This window comes from Macaca mulatta, chromosome 1 (assembly GCF_049350105.2).
Source record: "Macaca mulatta isolate MMU2019108-1 chromosome 1, T2T-MMU8v2.0, whole genome shotgun sequence".
NCBI classification, from domain to species: Eukaryota; Metazoa; Chordata; class Mammalia; order Primates; family Cercopithecidae; genus Macaca; species Macaca mulatta.
Genome location: NC_133406.1, coordinates 105,862,037 through 105,881,683, shown reverse-complemented (window position 1 = coordinate 105,881,683; position 19,647 = coordinate 105,862,037). Strand labels below are relative to the sequence as shown.

The following is a 19,647-nucleotide window of genomic DNA, read 5'->3' as shown; positions in this document are numbered from 1 at the left end:
GGCTAGAAATCTCCTCACTCCAGCCCCAGGTAGCCCACCCCTGCCCAGGGCAGGCATACTCACTTCACTTCGAGCACTAGGCTGGCTGTAAATCACCTTCTTACTCGAAGTCCTGTGAACAAGCCAGAAGACAGAGACACTCAGCCACCTAGGTCCTTATTACCTCTCCTTGCCAACTTTAAAGGCCAGAACCGAGAATGCTACAGAAGCACAGAGTGCGCAGCAGAAAGGCATGGGTGGGGGGAAACAGGACAGGCCCAGGGCCAAGGGCACAGAGAAAGGGCTGGATATCCAGATGCCTTCCCTCCAAACTGGTTGCTTCTGCCTTCAACCCATTCCCCCGGGCCCACTTCAGCTTCAAACGGCATGCATCCCTGCTCTCAAACTTGGAGAACCCCAGGACAGCACCTCACTCACCCTTTCTTTGTTCCTGAAAGAGAAGAAATGGGATCATGAGTGACAGCAGGACAGAAGACAGCATGGCTTGGGAAGATGGAGGGGCAGGCCTCATCTTCCCAAGGTGTGTGTTCGATGGGTGATCAGTGTTCCCCAGGGGACAACACCCACACACATGAGCACAGTATCAGGGTCAGTACTCAGATGACACCCATGCCAGGCCCTGGGATGGGGGCAGTACAAAGGAGAGCCTCTGGGGGCAGATACTTACTGTCAAAGTGGCCTCGGCTATAGGCAAACCAGATGCCAAAAATCAAGATTCCCAGGAGAATCAGGGTTACAAGGACAGCTGCCACGATGACCCCCACATTCCGCTCCACTGTGAGACACAAATGAGAAGTCAAGCACCAGGATACTCACTCACGGTACCAACAGGATGGCAGGATGAAAAGCAGACGCCGATCCCCACCCCAGGTCTGGGCTCAAGCCCTAACTCTCACCAGCTTCCATGCGCACAGCATTTGATGTCATGGGTGTCCCATACCCATTCCGTGCCTCACAGCTATATTCTCCAGTATCAGAGGCTGACAGGGGATCAAAGACCTGAGGGAGGAAAACAAATTGGCTTCCTGCTTGAAGAAGCAAAATAGCCATTTTTTAATGTCTCCTGACGCCAAACCCAAGTTCACCCTGCTGCCTGTTCTTCCTCCCACTTTTTGGGGTTCTATAACTGCATGCCCCACACATCTTTCACCACCACCCCATCCATACCAGCTCTCCTGTTGTGGGATTCAGGACATAGGAAGAGTTGCTGAAGGCACGGGTACTCTTGGGATTCGTAGGCATCACAATCCCATCTTTGAACCAGGTGTATTCAGAAGGTGGGGAACCATCTTTTTCTGAGCATGTCAGCACTGCCCGGTTCCCAATGGTGGCAGAGGAGGGGATGCTAACTGTAGGCTTGGATGGAGGCACTGTGGAAGAGAAAGACAGAAGGTGCTGAGTACAGGGTGGGGGCTGCTTGAGTCTAAGTAACCAACTAGAATGGTACCCCCATCTACTCAGCTCAAGCCTCCCACCCTCACCATGCCCCTGGTTGCCACCTAACCAGGGCTTATCCCCTCTCTGGCAGCTCCAGGACTCTGAATAGCCCCACCTGTGGGCATTCTCACCATCAAAGAGCTCCAAAGCTCAGCAGAGCCTGCTATGGGAAGTAACTAACTCCAGGCCCACCCAGAAGATATGTGGCACATACCAAGCACGATGAGCTTGACCTTGACCTCCCCATAGTTGTTGCCGCCTTCCTCAGAGACCATACAAGTATATGTCCCGGTGTCCTCCCGTGTCACAGACTTGAAGGTGATACCACTTGGCAAGAAGGTCACTCGGTCCTCATAGGAAGCTACCACAAGAGGAGGCAAGGGAGAGGACAGAGTGAACTGGAGAGCTAAGGGAAGCTGATGAAGGGGGCATCCAAGGTACGCAAGTGCTCTCCTCTTCCCCCAGAAAGGGGAGTGGGAAGGCCATGAGGACTTGAGCCCCAGGGTATGCCCTGGGATAAGGGCACAAAGCCTGGATCGTAGAATCCAGGCATGATAACCCCTCCACAACCTAGGCAATCAGGAAGGAGGAGAAGCAACTCACCTGTGATCTTGTTATTATAGCAGACGAGTTTGGTGGTGTCTCCTTGGTCAAACTTCCACTCCACACGGGGAGAAGAAAAGCCCGAGTAGGCACAGGACAACTTCACAGCTGCAGACAGGGTCAAAATGAGCCGGAGGAGGAATCAGCAGCAAATACACGAGATGGGGAACAGCCCTAAACTGCAGGCTGGGCTGGGTGCTCTCTAGGTCCCCAGACGGCCGGCAACTACTCACCCTCACACCCTCGAGAGCCACCCTCCACAGCCCCTCCCAACTCACGATTATTCTCAGGAATTCTGACTTCAGGTTCAGAAGAGTGCACTGTAACACTGCCCAATGCCAGGGAGCCTGAGGAGAAAGAAAGAGGTGGGCCCTGTCAGGAGTGAGCAGAGAAATGCCAGGAAGAGGGAGGCACAGACCCAGCAGACAGGGCTTCTCCACTCACAGACCCTAAGCGGAAGGGATTCCAGACTCATGCTCCTCCTGACTCTCACACTTTGTCACCATGATCCTAAATGTCTTCTTTAAGTGCTTTTTGCTACAATTGCAGGCTAATACTTCTTTTATCAATGGAAATCTCTCAAATGCAGCTTCTTTTGCTTCTAATTTTTCTCCCTGTGACTCCCAATAATCTAATTAGATTTCTACTAGTCCAAGGGCAGCTTCCAGAATGACATTTCACCATTCAGAGAAAGCTTCTCAACAAATGATTGCAGCCACTTGTCAAGACAATCCTGGAAGGAAGCCAGCAGGGCTGGAGGCAAGGGATGGAAGGGAAGGGCAGAGCCATAATGAGGATAATAATAATACTCGACATTTGTGGAGCATGTGGTGCTTTTTAAAGTGTTTTTGCATACATTATGACACGCTGCATCATTTGATCCTGGAAACAAGCATGACAGATTGGCAAGACGTGTATTATTATCCCGAGTTTACATGAGGAATTAAGAGTACAAGAAGTAAATGTGCCTAATGTCATACAGCTGGGGCCAGGCCCGGTGGCTCAGGCCTGTAAACCCAGCACTTTGGGAGGCCGAGGTGGGCAGGTTATGAGGTCAGGAGTTCGAGACCAGCCTGGCCAATATGGTGAAACCCCGTCTCTACCAATAATACAAAAATTAGCCGGGCGTGGTGGCACGCCTGTAGTCCGTTACTTGGGAGGCTGAGGCAGAAGAATCGCTTGAACCACGGAGGCAGAGGTTGCAGTGAGCCGAGATCGTGCCACTGCCCTCCAGCCTGGGCAACACAGCGAGACTCAATCTAAAAAAAAAAAAAAAAAAAAAAATCACACAACTGGTTCTAAGGTGAAGCTGGCACTAGAAGTGGGTTCAGATCACCTCACTAGAATATTCTACTCGACAAACGGACAAAGAAAAGGTAGTGTGTGCTGGGTGGAGGGAGGGAGGAGCAAAGAGGCTAATTAAGTAATATGGGGGAGGTACATCAGGGTTCACGGGAGGGACCCACAAAGGTCAAATTAAGCAGCAGTGACGGCCGGGCACGGTGGCTCAAGCCTGTAATCCCAGCACTTTGGGAGGCCGAGACAGGCGGATCACGAGGTCAGGAGATCGAGACCAGCCTGGCTAACACGGTGAAACCCCGTCTCTACTAAAAATACAAAAAACTAGCCGGGCAAGGTGGCGGGAGCCTGTAGTCCCAGCTATTTGGGAGGCTGAGGCAGGAGAATGGCGTAAACCTGGGAGGCAGAGCTTGTAGTGAGCTGAGATCCGGCCACTGCACTCCAGCCTGGGTGACAGAGCGAGACTCTGTCTCAAAAAAAAAAAAAAAAAAAAAAAAAAAAAAGAAGCAGTGACTAGGGATTCTGGGACCACACGGTGCAGCTACAAACCTGCACTTACACAATTATTCTCATTCACGTTTTCAAAGTCAAATTCATGAAATATCCTTTTATTCATAGCTTCAAGTCAGGACCCTGTCTTAGATAAATGTAGAATTCAAACACATTTGTTGAATTCAAGTACATTTTTCCTTTACTTAATTATGCACATAACTGAATATGGTCTCTTGACCTCTGAGATTCCCCTTCCTCTCTGAAATATGAAACAGATGTGCTCTAAAGTCCTTTAGGTTCCTTTTTAATTTTGGCATTGATGTTTAGACAATGTCTGTATACATGTATTTCAATCTGACATAATAATACTATGGGCCGGGTGCAGTGGTTCACGCCTGTAATCCCAGCACTTTGGGAGCCCGAGGCAGGTGGATCACGAGGTCAGGAGATCGAGACCATCCTGGCTAACACGGTGAAACCCCATCTCTACCAAAAAAAATACAAAAAATTAGCCGAGCGTGGTGGTGGGCACCTGTGGTTCCAGCTACTCAGGAGGCTGAGGCAAGAGAATGGTGTGAACCCAGGAGGCAGAGCTTGCAGTGAGTCGAGATCACACCACTGCACTCCAGCCTGGGCGACAGAGCCAGACTCTGTCTCAAATAAATAAATAAATAAATAAATAAATAAATAAATAAAACAACTTTATTTTTTAAAAAAATAACACTATGAATTAGTCCAGATAAGTATTCTCTCTCCCACTTTATAGATAAGAGACTCAAGATATAGGTTACTCCTATATCCTTTTTTTTCTCTTATTATACTTTTTTTTTTTTCTAAGACGGAGTTTCACTCCTGTTGCCCAGGCTGGAGTGCAATGGCGCTATCTCAGCTCACTGCAGCCTCTGCCTCCCAGGTTTGTGATTCTCCTCAGCTTCTCAAACACTGGGATTATAGGCACTTGCCACCACACCGGCTAATTTTTGTACTTTTAGTAGAGATGGGGTTTCGCCATGTTGGCCAGGCTGGTCTCAAACTCCCCCTGCAGCCTCCCAAAGTGCTGGAATTACAGGCGTAAGCCATGGCGACCAGTCTAATTTTTTTTTTTTTTTTTTTTTTTTTTGAGACAGAATCTCACTCTGTCGCCCTGGCTGGAATGCAGTGGTGCAATCTTGGTTCACTGCAACCTCTGCCTCCCAGGTTCAAGAGATTCTCCTGCCCCAGCCTCCTGAGTAGCTGGGATTACAGGTGCCCACCACTACACCGAGCAAGTTCTAACTAGTTTTTTGTATTATTATTATTTTTTAAGATGGAGTTTCGCTCTCGTTGCCCAGACCAGAGTACAATGGCGCGATCTGGACTCAACACAGCCTCCACCTCCCAGGTTCAGGAGATTCTCCTGCCTCTACCTCCCTAGCAGCTAGGATTACAGGCATGCGCCACCATGCCCGGCTAATTTTGTATTTTTAGTAGAGACGGGGTTTCTCCATGTTGGTCAGGCTGGTCTCGAACTCCTGACCTCTGGTGATCCACCCGCCTTGGCCTCGCAAAATGCTGGAGATCGAGACCAGCCTGGCTAACACGATTACAAGCATGAGCCACCGGGCCTGGCAATTTTTTGTATTTTTAGTAGAGACAGGGTTTCACCATGTTGGCCAGGCTGGATTTTTTTTTTTTAAGAGCTAGGGTTTTGCTACATTGCCCAGGTTGGTCTAGAAATCCTGGCCTCAAGCAGTTCTCCTGCCTTGGCCTCCCAAAGTGCTAGGATTACAGATGTGAACCATCACGCCTGGCCATATAGCATGGTTTTCAAAAAAGAAGGGTATAGGCTGGACACGGTAGGTCACATCTGTAACCCCAGCACTTTGGGAGGCCAAAGAGGGCAGATCACTTGAGGTCAAGAGTTTGAGACCAGCCTGGCCAACATGGTGGCCAGGTGGCACGTGCCACCATGCCTGGCTAATTTTTTGTATTTTTAGTAGGAACAAGGTTTCACCATGTTGGCCAGGCTGGTCTCGAACTCCTGACCTCAAGTGATCCACCTGCCTTGGCCTCCCAAAGTACTGTGATTATAGGCCTGAGCCACCACACCCCACCTGCCCAGCTAACTTTTACAATTTTTTTGTAGAGACCAGGTCCCACTATGTTACCCAGGCTGGTCTCAAATTCCTGAACTCAAGCAATTCTCCTGCCTTGGCCTCCCAAAGTGCTAGGATTACAGGCGTGAGCCACCACGCCTGTGGAAGTCTCTTACTCATCTCTCATTAAGAATGCTATTTGGCTGGGTGTGGCAGCTTAACAGCCTGTAATCCCAGCAGTTTCAGAGGCTGAGGCGAGCAGGTCATAAGGTCAGGAGTTTGAGACCAGTCTGGCCAACACGGCGAAACCCCATCTCTACTAAAAATACAAAAATTAGCAGGGCATGGTGGCAGGCACCTGTAATCCCAACTACTCAGGAGGCTGAGGCAGGAGAATCGCTTGAACCTGGGAGGCAGAGGTTGCCGTGAGCCAAGATCGCACCGCTGCACTCCAGCCTGGGTAACACAGCAAGACTTGGTCTCAGAAAAAAAAAAAAAAAAAAGGGGTAGGGGCACTTCTGTTCCAAAGCTGTCTGTGGGATAGGCTGAGGTCTCACCGGGACTACAACGCAAACTTGGCCTCTCCCTCTGTCCAATCTTGCTTCCTTCCCCTCCTTTCCATGGGCATGGATCCCAAGTGCACCCCCTAATAAATGTCTTGTATGATTATTGACATCTCAGAGTCAGCTTCCCAAGAACCCAACCTATGGGTTGGGTTATTAGCAGCATCTAATTAGACTAAAAACTAGCCTTTGAAATCAACACACATATACACACAAATCACAACATATGAATTTTATGGTTGTTCCTCCACCACTTCTGGGTTTAGCTAAAGTTCTTTGTTGAGTCCTCTCAGATCATCACATTCACACCACATATATACACAAACACATTGGGCTACAGGCACATTAACCTTTTCTTCATTAATCCTCACTGCCATCACCTGGTCTGGGCTTCTGTTCTTTTGTTTCGAATACATGAACCTCCGCCTTAGTGTCCTCCCACCCACCTCTGTTGCAGGATTAACTATGTCTGCCTGTGGCCTAACTGTGCCAATTCTCCCAAGGTCTACTGTGATGGCCTATCACATCATGAGTCAAGGCCGGCCTTACCACCATGCCTTTCCCATTCACCAGAGGACACCTCAGCCATTCTGGTCCACATTCCCCTTCTCATTCTTGAACAGGCCCCTAGAACCAGACTGCCTGCGTTCAAATCCCAGCTCTGGGCTGGGCGCAGTGGCTCACGCCTGTAATCCCAGCACTTTGGGAGGCGAAGCAGGTGGATCACCTGAGGTCAGGAGTTCCAGACCAATCTGGCCAATATGGCAAAAATCCATCTCTACTAAAAAAATATATATATATAAATTAGCCGGATGTGGTGGCACATGCCTGTAATCCCAGCTACTTGGGAGGCTGAGGCAGGAGAATCGCTTGAACCTGGGAAGCAGAGGTTGCATTAAGCTGAGATCGTGCCATTGCATTCCAGCCTGAACAAGAAGAAACTCTGTCTAAAGGCCAGGCGCAGTGGCTCATGCTTGTAATCCCAGCACTTTGGGAGGCCAAGGCGGGTGGATCACCTGAGGTGGGGAGTTCGAGACCAGCTTGACCAACATGGAGAAACCTCGCCTCTACTAAAAATACAAAATTAGCCACACGTGGTGGCACATGCCTGTAATCCCAGCTACTCAGGAGGCTGGGGCAGGAGAATTGCTTGAACCCAGGAGACAGAGGTTGCAGTGAGCCAAGATCGCGCCATTGCACTCCAGCCTGGGCAACAACAGAGAAACTCTGTCTCAGAAAAAAAAAAAAAAAAAAAAAAAAATCCCAGCTCTGTTACTTACTAGGTTATGTGACCTGAACAAGCCACTTGGCCTCTTCAAATCTCAGTTTACCCATCTGTAAAATGGGGATAATAACAGTTTCTACATCAAAGGGCTGTTTTGAGGACTAACCAAGCTAATACTGTACAAATAAAGTGCTTAGAGCAGTGTCTGAACAGGAAACCCCAAATAAGTATATTTTATGATTATCATCTGCTCATAGGCCCTTCTGTACACATACTTCTTTCTGACTTCAATGTTTTCTTCAACAAGACATATAAATAAAGCCTGAAAAGTACCTACTCCAGCCCACCAAACCACATCTCCCCCGTCATTGCAGCTGCCTTGGAAAGGCGGCCCCTTCTCTAGAACCTTCACAGATGGACCAGCAGAGCTAGGAGTTTGCTCTCACTGAATCCAATCTGTATCAGGACACTCACAGTTTCCCTGCCCATCCTCCTCATCTATTTTATATTTTCCCTTGCCTTCTCACAGCCCCCCTTTTGCACTTAACCTTGGGCCCATACATACCATACTGTACACACACATACAAATGTCCTACTGATGTACATGGTAAACCAAAATAGAAGGAAATTCCATCCTTTCCATTGTCAAGTTTAATTTTCTCTAAGTTCACAACAAGAAAAGCCACAAAGTTAAAGGCATCAGTAGATTTTTGGCCTGCTCAGGTTTTGGGCGCATGTATAGAAAGTCCATTCTCCGGCCAGGCGCGGTGGCTCACGCCTATAATCCCAGCACTTTGGGGGGCCGAGGCAGGCAGATCACAAGGTCAGGAGATTGAAACCATCCTGGCTAACACAGTAAAACCCCATCTCTACTAAAAATACAAAAAATTAGCCAGGCGTGGTGGCAGGCGCCTGTAGCCCCAGCTACTCGGGAGGCTGAGGCAGGAGAATGTCGTGAACCTGGGAGGTGGAGCTTGCCGTGAGCCAAGATGGCACCACTGTACTTCAGTCTGTGCAACAGAGCGACACCCTTCTCAAAAAAAAAAAAAAGAAAAGGAAAGAAAAAAAGAAAGTCCATTCTCCATCCCACTACTGGATGAAGTGCTAGCATTTATTGAGCACATACTGTATTTGAGGCACTGTTGTAAGCATATTATATGTGATATCATTTAATCCCTGCAACAGCCTTTAGAGTTAGGTGATTCTATTGTTATCACCCATATTTACATGGGGAAACTGAGGCCCAGAGTAGTTAAGTAGCTTGGCCAAGGCCACACAGTAAGTGGTAGTGCAGATTCACACCAATGCGGTCCAACTGCAGAGGCTATACAATGCTACACTACACTATACAGCCTTCCTAAAAATGCAAATCTGACATGTCCTTTAAGCTTTTGATGATTCTACATTGCTTATATGATAAAATCCAAATTTTTCTGCAAGCTAAGAAAGTTCCAATAATCCCTATATTCTGCCAAACACCCACCTCCCTCTCTCCCTACTGGAAGTGCTGGAAGAAAGTTCCAGCACTATCTGACCTTTTGATAAGGTTATCATCTTCATCACCCACTCTACTGTTGCAATTTACCCTCTAGCAATACAAAACTACTTAAAATTCCTAGCAAAGACTGGGCTGTTTCACAATCTCTGCCTTTGCTCATGCTATTTCTGCTATGTGGAACACCCTTTTCCCCTCTTTATCTGGGCAGCAGTATTCATCCACATTATTTTCTGGAAAACGACCTCCCACATGCCCAGTCCTCACCATAGCCTCACCTAAGCCTCTTTCCTAGGCTTTAATTATCCCATGCAAAACACTGTCAAAGCAATTCCTACATTATAATGACATCATCTGTGTACAAGTATGTCTCCCATGGTAAACCCCAAGCGGAACGGGACCATGTGTTAATATTCTGAGTATCCCACACTTAGCATAATAAAACTGGTACCAGTTGACGTTTAGTAAATGTTTTCTCAGCCTGGGCAACACAGTGAGACCCCCATCTCTACCAAAAAAAAAAAAAAATTAACCAGCTGCAGTCACGCATGCCCACGAATACTGAGGACACTGTAGGATGTAATTCCTGGAAACTACTATGTACCTGAATAATAATAATGAAACAACCGTGGCAAATAGTATTTTCCAAAACAGCCACATGTATCTGTATATTTATCTCCTCCCCCATGCTCTACTTACATTGTGACTGAGGTGGAATCTAAGTTAAGTTTCCTCCCCATGGGCCCAGCGCGGTGGCTCACGCCTATAATCCCAGCACTTTGGGAGGCTGATGTGGGTGGATTGCTTGAGGTCAGGAGTTTAAAACCAGCCAGGCCAACATGATAAAAATTACAAAAATTAGCCAGGCATGGCGCATACCTGTAGTCCCAGCTACTTGGGAGGCTGGAGTACCACTTGAGCCCAGGAGGGGGAGGTTGCAGTGAGCGGAGATCGTGCCACTGTACTCTAGTCTGGATGAAAGAGCAAGACTCTGTCTCAAAAAAAATGTTTCCTCCCCATGAATCTGGCAGGGTCTTATGACCACCAATGGCATAATAGTAGAAGTGGCAAATTATTAAGGTTGGGCCTTACGTGCATTTTCTCACTAATTCTAAAATAAATAAATAAATAAATAAATAACCCTATGAGACAAGTACTATTGAAGTACTATCATTACCATTTCATTTTACAGATGAATAAACTGAGGCTTAGAACAGTTGACCCAGGCCAGGCACAGTGGCTCACGCGTGTAATCCCAGAACTTTGAGAGTCCAAGGCGGGAAGATCACGAGGTCAGGAGTTTGAGACCAGCCTGGCCAACGTGGTGAAACCCCATCTCTACTAAAAATACAAAAATTAGCTGGGCATGATGGCAGGCGCCTGTAATCCCAGTTACTCGAAAGGCTAAGGCAGGAGAATCACTTGAAGCCGAGAGGTGGAGGTTGCAGTGAGCCAAGATTAAGCCGCTGCACTCCAGCCTAGGTGACAGAGTGAGACTCCGTCTCAAAAAAAAAAAAAAAAAAAAAATCCAAACCATATGGCTACAAATAGCAAGGTAGGAATCTTAACCCAACTCTGCCTGATTTTGAGGCTCTAAAACTATTATGCTATATGTAACTTTATTGGACAAGCAAGGAAATCCCATGTATCTTTCAAGATCCTGTTCAAATGTCCATTGATCTGTTATACCTTTCCTCAATCAAAATTAATCTCACCCCAATTTCTAGGCATATAACCTAAGAAAACAATCAAAGGTAGGCACAGTAGCTCATGCCTATAATCCCAGCACTCTGGGAGGCTGAGGCGGACGGATCACTTGAGGTCAGGACTTTGAGACCAACCTGACCAACATGGTGAAACCCCGTCTGTACCAAAAATACAAAAATTAGCTGGGCATGGTGGCAGGCACCTGAATCCCAGCTACTTGGTAGGCTGAGGCAGGAGAATCACTTGAACCTGGAGGTGGAGGTTGCAGTGAGTTGAGATTATGCCACTGCACTCCAGCCTGGGCGACAGAGTGGGACTCCGTCTTAAAAAAAAAAAAAAAAGGATCCATGTACAAGAATAATTTAACGTTATTTAAGTTTTATTGTTTGTTTTTTTGGAAACAGAGTCTTGCTCTGTTGCCCAGGCTGGAGTGCAGTGGTGCGATCATGGCTCACGGCAACCTCCGTCTCCCAGGTTCAAGAGATTCTCCTGCCTCAGCCTCCCAAGTAGCCAAGATTACAGGCACACACTGGGCATGGTATGCCCAGCTAATTTTTATACTTTTGATAGACACGGGGTTTTATCACATTGGCCAGTGATCCTCAAGTGATCGGCTTCAAGTAATCCGTCTGCCTCAGCCTCCCAAGGTGCTAGGATTACAGGCATGAACCACCATGCCCAGCCAATTTAATGTTATTTAGTATAGCAAAGAAAAAAGAGAAATCTAAATGCCCAACAAAAGACGAATAAGTAAATTATGATATAGCCATACTTTAGGAATATTATAGAAAGGACCTTATTTAAAGTATATTTTGGGTCAGGTGTGGTGGCTCACACCTGTAATCCTAACACTTTGGGAGGCCAAGGCAGGTGGTCAGGAGTTCAGGAACAGCCTGGCCAAGATGGTGAAACCCCATCTCTACTAAAAATACAAAAAAATTAGCCAGGTGTGGTGGCGGGCGCCTATAATCCCAGCTACTTAGGAGGCTGAGGCAGAGAATTGCTGGAGCCCAGGAGGTGGAGGTTGCAGTGAGCCAAGATTGTGCCACTCACTGCACTCCAACCTGAGTAACAGAGCGAGATTCCATCTCAAAAAAAAAAAAAGTATATTTTGTAGGAAATATAGACATATATCACACATTAATTCAAAAAGACTAGCATGAAACACCAGTAATAAGTGTTTATCTCTAGATAATAGAATTACATGTGATTTTATTTTCTCCATAGTCCTTTGCATTTTCCTATTTTTCTACATTGAGCATGTATCACTTTTTTTAACAAAAAGAAAAAACTTATCTTTTTTAAAAGTTACTCTCTTCTCCTCTATGCTCCCAAAACATTCTGTACTTTGTTGACAGCCCGTGGCACACGCTGCTCTGTACTCTACCTAGTCAATATGTGTCTGCAGTTTCTTGAGTTCTGCTTGTATCCTTCCCCAGCTCCCAGCACTACACTTTGCACAGAGGAGGTGCTCCATGAACTGCACCAAAGCACTGCTGAGGTGAGAAAATGGTCACAGAAGGCAGAGGCGTCCAGACTCTTAACAGAACCCACCAACAACCATCTCTTGTACATGAAGGGTCAGGTCAGTCCCATAACAGAAAAGGACCTACTTCCTTCCACTACTTTACTAAGAAACCTTTAGTTTTTTTCTAGATATCCTGTTAATTATTAGAATTTTCTGGCCAGGTGCAGTGCAGCAGCTTATGCTTACAATCCCAGCACTTTGGAAGGCCAAGGTGGGAGAATCACTTGAGCCCAGGAGTTCAAGACCAGCCTGAGCAACATAGAAAGATCCAATCTCTATGTCTCAGGGATATCAATAACAAAAAATAAAAGAAGAAATACAACATAAAAAAGAATAAAAGAAATTTTAAAAAGAGAGAGGCTCTGATCTCTATAAAAATAAAAGAAAAAAAGAATTTTCTTTGAGTTGCTTGAGTGTTGAGTTTGAATTTATTTATTTATCTATTTATTTATTTATTTATTTAGAGACAGAGTTTTTGCTCTTGTCGCTCAGGGTGGAGTGCAATGGCGTGATCTTGGCTCACTGGAACCTCCACCTCCTGGGTTCAAGCAATTCTCCTGCCTCAGCCTCCTGAGTAACTAGAATTATAGGCACCTACCACCACACCCAGCTAATTTTTGTATTTTTGGTAGAAATGGGGTTTCACCATGTTGGCCAGGCTGGTCTGGAACTCCTGACCTCAGGTGATCCACCCGCCTCAGCCTCCCAAAGTTCTGGGATTACAGGCGTGAGCCACCGCGCCCAGCCAATTTATTTATTTTGAACTTTAATTTTATGCTCAGGGGTACATGTGCAGGTGTGTTATACAGATGAACTACATGTCATGGAGGTTTGGTGTAAAGATTATTTCATTACCCTGCTAATAAGCATAGTACCCAAAAGGTAGTTTTTCTATCCTTACCCTCCTCCCATCCTCTACAACTCAAGTAGGCCCTGGTGTTTGTTGTTCATTTAAAAAAGAAGAAGAAAAAAGAAGAGGAGGGGGGAAAAGAGGGAAAACAGCCAGTCTCTCTGGTTTTCTCTAATAATTCATCCAATCTTCCCTCTGGACATATGAGACTCACAAGACCCTCCAGTTGCCAGGGAGCCAGAGCCCTGCAATATGAAGGATGAGTCAGGGCTTCCTCACCCCACTAGCTATAGCATACCCAGTTTAACTTCATGTTTTCCCCCTAATCTCTAGCACAGTGCTCAGAATATAGTAAACACCAATGTTTGCTGGATTAACAAGTGAATTTCACATTGCAATATAATTAGAACCTGGACCTCCACCCTGGTTTTCCCCTTCCTCCCCACCACTCAGCCTGTAGAGTCTGAAGTAACTCTCATAAGAGTTGGCCTCCCCGTAAAGATCAAGAAGCTCCACTGCGCCAGGGAAGTTTCACAGCTGACAGGGCCTTTCCAGGGGTTGCGGTAGAACGGTTAAGGAATGCGTGGGCAAGAGGAAGGCTCTGTGAGGCCAACAACAGGTGGGCTATGTCTAAACAGCCATCCTTGGCTGCACTTTCAGTGATGTCAATCAGCTGGCTCGGGCCCTCTGAGGATAGCAGAAAGTGGTAATGGCAGGGTAAGACAGGAGCGCTTTCACTCCCTGGCTCCCTCCTGCTCGCTCTGCAGAATTTCCGGTTCTACCTGTTCAGCTCCCCAGCCACCCCATCTTCCCAGTGCAAAGGAAGGTTGAGCCTGCCTACCCAGGACTTACTTCAGGGGCCCGGCATCCACTTCCTGCCAGCCAGCTGCTTCCTCCTGTTCCACCCCTACATTGTGAAACAAATGACGCAGCTGGACTTTAGACAGAAACCCTGCTTATCAGGGAGTCCAGGCAGATGAACTCTGGGTTTTCAATGCCAGGAAAACCCCAGCGTGCGTCTACTCTCACAGTATGTGTTCACTCATACTGCTTTCCACAACCCTCACACAATAGTGAAACCTCATCCTCAATTACGTTGGACGCAAGGTCATCCAGGTCTTTCCTGAATCTCTGAAACAGAAATTGGTTTGAGTTTAGAGATCCCCAGGGTCTCTAGTCAAACCTAACAGATGTGATAAACAAGTCTCATTATTCCTATCACATAAAATGTGCATAGCATTTAAATCTATTTTTGGGTGTGGTGGAAATGTGTGTTGCCCATTTATGTGTCCATAGAACAAGTGCACATTGAACTCAGCTGACTTGGAGGGGGTGGGATGTATCCTAACAGCCAAGGCCACAATCCCTAGAAACCAATATGGGCCAGGTGTGGTGACTCATACCTGTCATTCAGCATTTTGAAAGGCTGAGGCAAAAGGATCCCTTGAAGCCAAGAATTCAAGACCAGCCTGTACAACATAGTGAGACCCTGTCTATACTAAAAAAATTAAAAATTGGCCGGGCGCGGTGGCTCAAGCCTGTAATCCCAGCACTTTGGGAGGCCGAGATGGGCGGATCACGAGGTCAGGAGATCGAGACCATCCTGGCTAACACGGTGAAACCCCGTCTCTACTAAGAAATACAAAAAAATAGCCGGGCGAGGTGGCGGGCGCCTGTAGTCCCAGCTACTCGGGAGGCTGAGGCCGGAGAATGGCGTGAACCCGGGAGGCGGAGCTTGCAGTGAGCTGAGATCCGGCCACTGCACTCCAGCCTGGGCTACAGAGCGAGACTCCGTCTCAAAAAAAAAAAAAAAAAAAAAATTAAAAATTAGCCAGGTATGGCTTACCACTCACGCTTGCCTATAGCCTCAACTATTCAGGAGGCTAAGACTGGAGGATTGCTTGAACCCAGGAGGTCAAGGCTGCAATGAGGCCAGGCACGGTGGCTCATGACTGTAATCCCAGCACTTGTGGGAGGCCAAGGAAGGTGGATCACTTGAAGTCAGGAATTCAAGACCAGCTTGGCCAAATGGTGAAACCCCATCTGTACTAAAAATACAAAAATTAGCCAGGCCTGGTGGTGCACGCTTGTAGTCCCAGCTACTCGGGAGGCTGAGGCAGGACAATCACTTGAACCTGGGAGGCAGAGCTTGCAGTGAGACAAGATCGCGCCACTGCACTCCTCCCTGGGCAACACAGCAAGACTTTGTCTCAAAAAAAAAAAAGGCTGCAGTGAGCTATAATCATGCCACTGTACTCCAGCCTGGGCAACAGAGTGAGACCCTGTTTCAAAAAACAACAACAACAAAACGAAACCCCATGATATATATACATATAAGCAAGATGTAGAATATATGTAGTATGCCTCTTTTTGTGTCAGAAAGGGGAGAAAAAACAAGTTTTATTTATATATACTTGTATCTGTAAAATGGAACACTGAAAAGAAACATAAGAAACTATTGGGGTTCAGGGGCCGGGTGCGGTGGCTCATGCCTGTAATCCCAGCACTTTGGGAGGCCGAGGTGGGCGGATCACGAGGCTGGGAGATCGAGACCACCCTGGCTAACACGGTGAAACCCCATCTCTACTAAAAATACAAAAAATTAGCCAGGCATGGTGGCGGGCACCTGTAGTCCCAGCTTCTTGGTAGGCTGAGGCAGGAGAATGGCATGAACTCGGGAGGCGGAGCTTGCAGTGAGCTGAGATGCACCACTGCTCTCCAGCCTGGGTGACAGAGCTAGACTCCGGCTCAAAAAAAAGAAACTATTGGGGTTTGGGGTGAACAGCAGCAATGTGGGAATGAGATACCCCACCGCTTTGATATCATTTTAATTATAACACCGTGTCAATTAACCTCTTCTAAATAAATATTTTTTTAAAAAATCACAGTAGCTCTATCTTGAATCAGAACTGGGCTGGAGACTCCACAAGCCATGATCACAAAGGAACTGAAGAGCAACATCGTGAGGTAAAAGTGGTTTGGAGTGGCCGGGTGCAGGGGTTCACGCCTGTAATCCCAGCACTTTGGAAGGCCTACGCAAGAGGATCACTTGAAGTCAGGAGTTCAAGATCAGCCTGGCCAACATGGTGAAACCCCATCTCTACTAAAAATACAAAAAATTCGCCAGGCATGGTGGTGCCTGCCTGTAGTCCCAGCTGCTGGGGAGGCTAAGGCAGGAGAACCAATTGAATCCGGGAGGTGGAGGTTGCAGTGAGCCAAGATCATGCTACTGCACTCCAGCCTGGGTAACAGAATGAGCCTCTGTCTCAAAAAAAAAAAAAAAAAAGTGGTCGAGAGCCAGAAGGCAAAGACTAAAGGGCACTGGAATTCCACTGCCACTCTTTTCCTAATTTCAGGTAGAACTAGGAAGTGCCAGTCACCATTTTCTAGTTTGGAGGGAACAATTCACTCCTGGGAGTAGAAGTAGAGGAAAGGAGGAGTAACTCACCAGTCTACAGTTTTGAGGTATGCCTGCCCCTGAAAGGGCAAAGCTAGAAGGGCTTGAGTCAGAAACATCAGTAGGAAACACCGGGACTCAGAGAATGACCCAGATGCAGGGCAATTCTGCCCTGCCCACCCGGAACTCCTCAGTGGTGATACCACACTCATGACAAGGGTGGGACAAGTATTACTCCTATTTTACAGATGAAAAGACTGAGCTACTGCCTAAGATCACAAACAGGGCAGAGAGAAAGCCAAGCTAGAACGCAGGTGTGGCGGCCCGGCTCCCATTTCCATCCTCATTTGCACTAACCAAATGACTCCCCTCCCCCAACCCCACCCCAGATCTAGCCTGATTTAAAAGTTACAAGGTCAGTTCCTCCATTCCCTGGACATGTCACTTCCCAGGACCCACTGTCCTAACAGGCTAATGCGACATCATCTCAGGTTCCCTCTGCACTACTGTGGCTTGGTTCCCTGAAGACACCTCCAAGCTCAAAATGGTGCTATCACAACCCTTCCAGTGCCAGTATATGATTATTTTAGGATTATCATAAATAATATAGGAAATTAGAAGAAGAAAAAAGAAAGGAAGCAGTGGCAAAGGATAGGGAGGAAGCAGCTCCAGGAAACTTTTAAGCCTGACAAATACTGTCATAGACAAAAACTGTTACAAATACAGTCACTCACCCAGAAGAAACTTCTGGGCTTAGGGGAAAAATACTGGCACAGTACAAAGGTTGGAAAAACCTTTAGTGCCAGAACCACATAACCAAAAATTAACTATGGTTGTCACTAGCAGTTCTAAAATACAAGCCGAAGTAAAATAGGCAAGGGGTAGGGAAAAAAGGGAAAATAAAGAAAAGGGAAATCAAAGAGTAGAATAAAAGGGAGACATGGCCAGGTGCGGTGGCTCACACCTGTAATCCCAACACTTTGGGAGGCCGAGGCTGGTGGATCACCTGAGACCAGGAGTTCAAGACCATCCCGACCAACATGGTGAAACCCCGTCTCTAGTAAACACAAAAAAATTAGCCGGGCGTGATGGTGCATGCCTGTAATCCCAGCTACTCCGGAGGCTGAGGCAGGAGAATTGCTTAAACCTGGAAGGCGGAGGTTGCCGGTGAGCCAAGATGGCGCCATCGCACTCCAGCCTGGGCAAAAAAAAAAAAGGAGGCGGGGGAGACATGAATGAAGAAGCTAGTAGGCAAGTAAGTTTAAAGGTAAGACAGAGAGTAGATTCTGAAGCAGTATCCCAAACAGATCTTGTGCTACAGGGTGCCTGAGATGCTGGATCCAAAAATGGAAAAAGGAAAAGCAAGTCGAGAGGGTTTGGTTCCATTCCCAGGTTCCACCCCTAACTCTATTGTCAACCTGGAAGTCATTTCCCCTCTTGGACCTGTTTCCTTATCAGTAAAATACAAAGAGGACGAGATATGCCTCGGGTCCAATCTCCCCCAAGGGTTTATGTTGTGATAAGGTACAAATGAGCAGTCAATTCATCTAAGGGCAGGGAATCTACAGACACCAGTACTGATTGTAATCATTCATTTATTTAACACTTTCTAAAAAAAGAACCTTGGGGGTGAGGGGAGACTCATGTAGAACACATACTGGCACAACTACCCACACAAGGACACGCACACTCAAGAATCAGACAGATAAACACACAGGTGATGCCACAGGTTGACTAACGCACAAACCAACCGACGACACGCTCAGACCCACACAAACACATCTAGAGACAGAGGCATGCCCTAGCAAGTGAGCCTCATTGTTCCTCAGGAAAGGGAGTTTACAAAGGAAACAAAAACTCTCATACACAGCCAGTGGGAGGGCAGAGCTCTGGCTCTGATGAGAATCAAGGCAACCAACAGATACACTCTCCCCCTGGGAAGAGTCAACAACACGTATTAAGGACTCCTGAGGTAGTTATTCCAGAAAGGAACTTCGCTGGAACCTCTGCTGCGCTTAGAGAAATTTCAGGTTTCTATTGCATTTCCTCTTTAGACTGTGCACCCAGACATTTTCCCAGAGCAATGGCCGCAATCCAAAGATTCAGAAGAGCCAGAGACTCCTTCAGCAAAAGCTAGGGAAAGAGACTTCCACCCTAGACCACTGCCATTCGATTTTCTCCGAGGACCCTTAAGGAGCCAAGGCTCCCGGTTGCGCAGCGGGGTTCGTGGGTGCGCGTTGGAGGGGCAGGCTAGCCCTTCCCAGGGGCGTGTGGAGCGCGCGCTGGGTAGATGAGTGTGGAAGGGTCTTTGGCCTGACGGCCCTCTGCAGTGAGGACGAGGAGTGTACCTCTGGTGTGTGCAGCGTGAGGGGTACGGTCACAGCTCACCAGTGTGGGGGAGGGGAGCCAGCCACTCACCCAGCTGTGAGAGTGGTGAAAGAGGGACCAGCCAGGGGTGGAAAAGAGAATTAGGAGAGCGAGGTAGGAAGGTTTCTGAGCTCCTCCCCTCCCGCGGGCTAAGGGCGTGGGGAGAGGCTTCCTCCAACCTCCGACCCGACCGGCCGATTCCTCCCGAAACTCCGGGAACTTACACAACAGGATCGCCAATATGAAGAGGTGCAACAGTTTCCTGTCGGCTTGCGCCTTTGTCCCCATCGCGATCAGGCTTCCGGTACAACAGCCGCCGACGGGCTCCTGGGAACAGACACAGCTCCGCAGACTTCAGCGCTGGGACTGAGAGCCAGCCGCCAGGTGGAGCCCCGCCTGGCCCCGCCCTCCGCGGCTTATTGGCCAGCTCCCCACCCCGGCGCGTTCCGATTGGAGTAAGGAACCGCCGCTCTTCAGAGCGAGTCACCTCCGCCAGGTGTTACCCTGCCGCCACTCCCCGCCTCGGCGCACTGCGCCTTTCCCCACCTGAGCTGCCTCTGATTGGCCCAGGAGACTGTCGCGTCAGGAGACGAATGCCGCACCTTCAGC

General features: G+C 47.8%; 1 protein-coding gene across 10 annotated transcripts in view; it reads right to left on the bottom strand.

The window, feature by feature from the left end:
• The window catches only part of F11R (F11 receptor), a 22,224-nt gene extending 2,754 nt beyond the window's left edge, over window positions 1-19,470 (bottom strand). Inside the window, 9 exon segments of one of the 10 annotated variants that reach the window (NM_001266463.2) lie at window positions 64-112; window positions 418-430; window positions 668-775; window positions 897-999; window positions 1,168-1,370; window positions 1,652-1,798; window positions 2,041-2,148; window positions 2,319-2,387; window positions 19,263-19,470. In NM_001266463.2, the coding sequence (NP_001253392.1) occupies window positions 64-112; window positions 418-430; window positions 668-775; window positions 897-999; window positions 1,168-1,370; window positions 1,652-1,798; window positions 2,041-2,148; window positions 2,319-2,387; window positions 19,263-19,326 (864 nt within the window). In that variant the 5' untranslated portion in view covers window positions 19,327-19,470. 10 annotated transcript variants of the gene reach the window in all.
• Window positions 19,471-19,647: the final 177 nt, after the last annotated feature.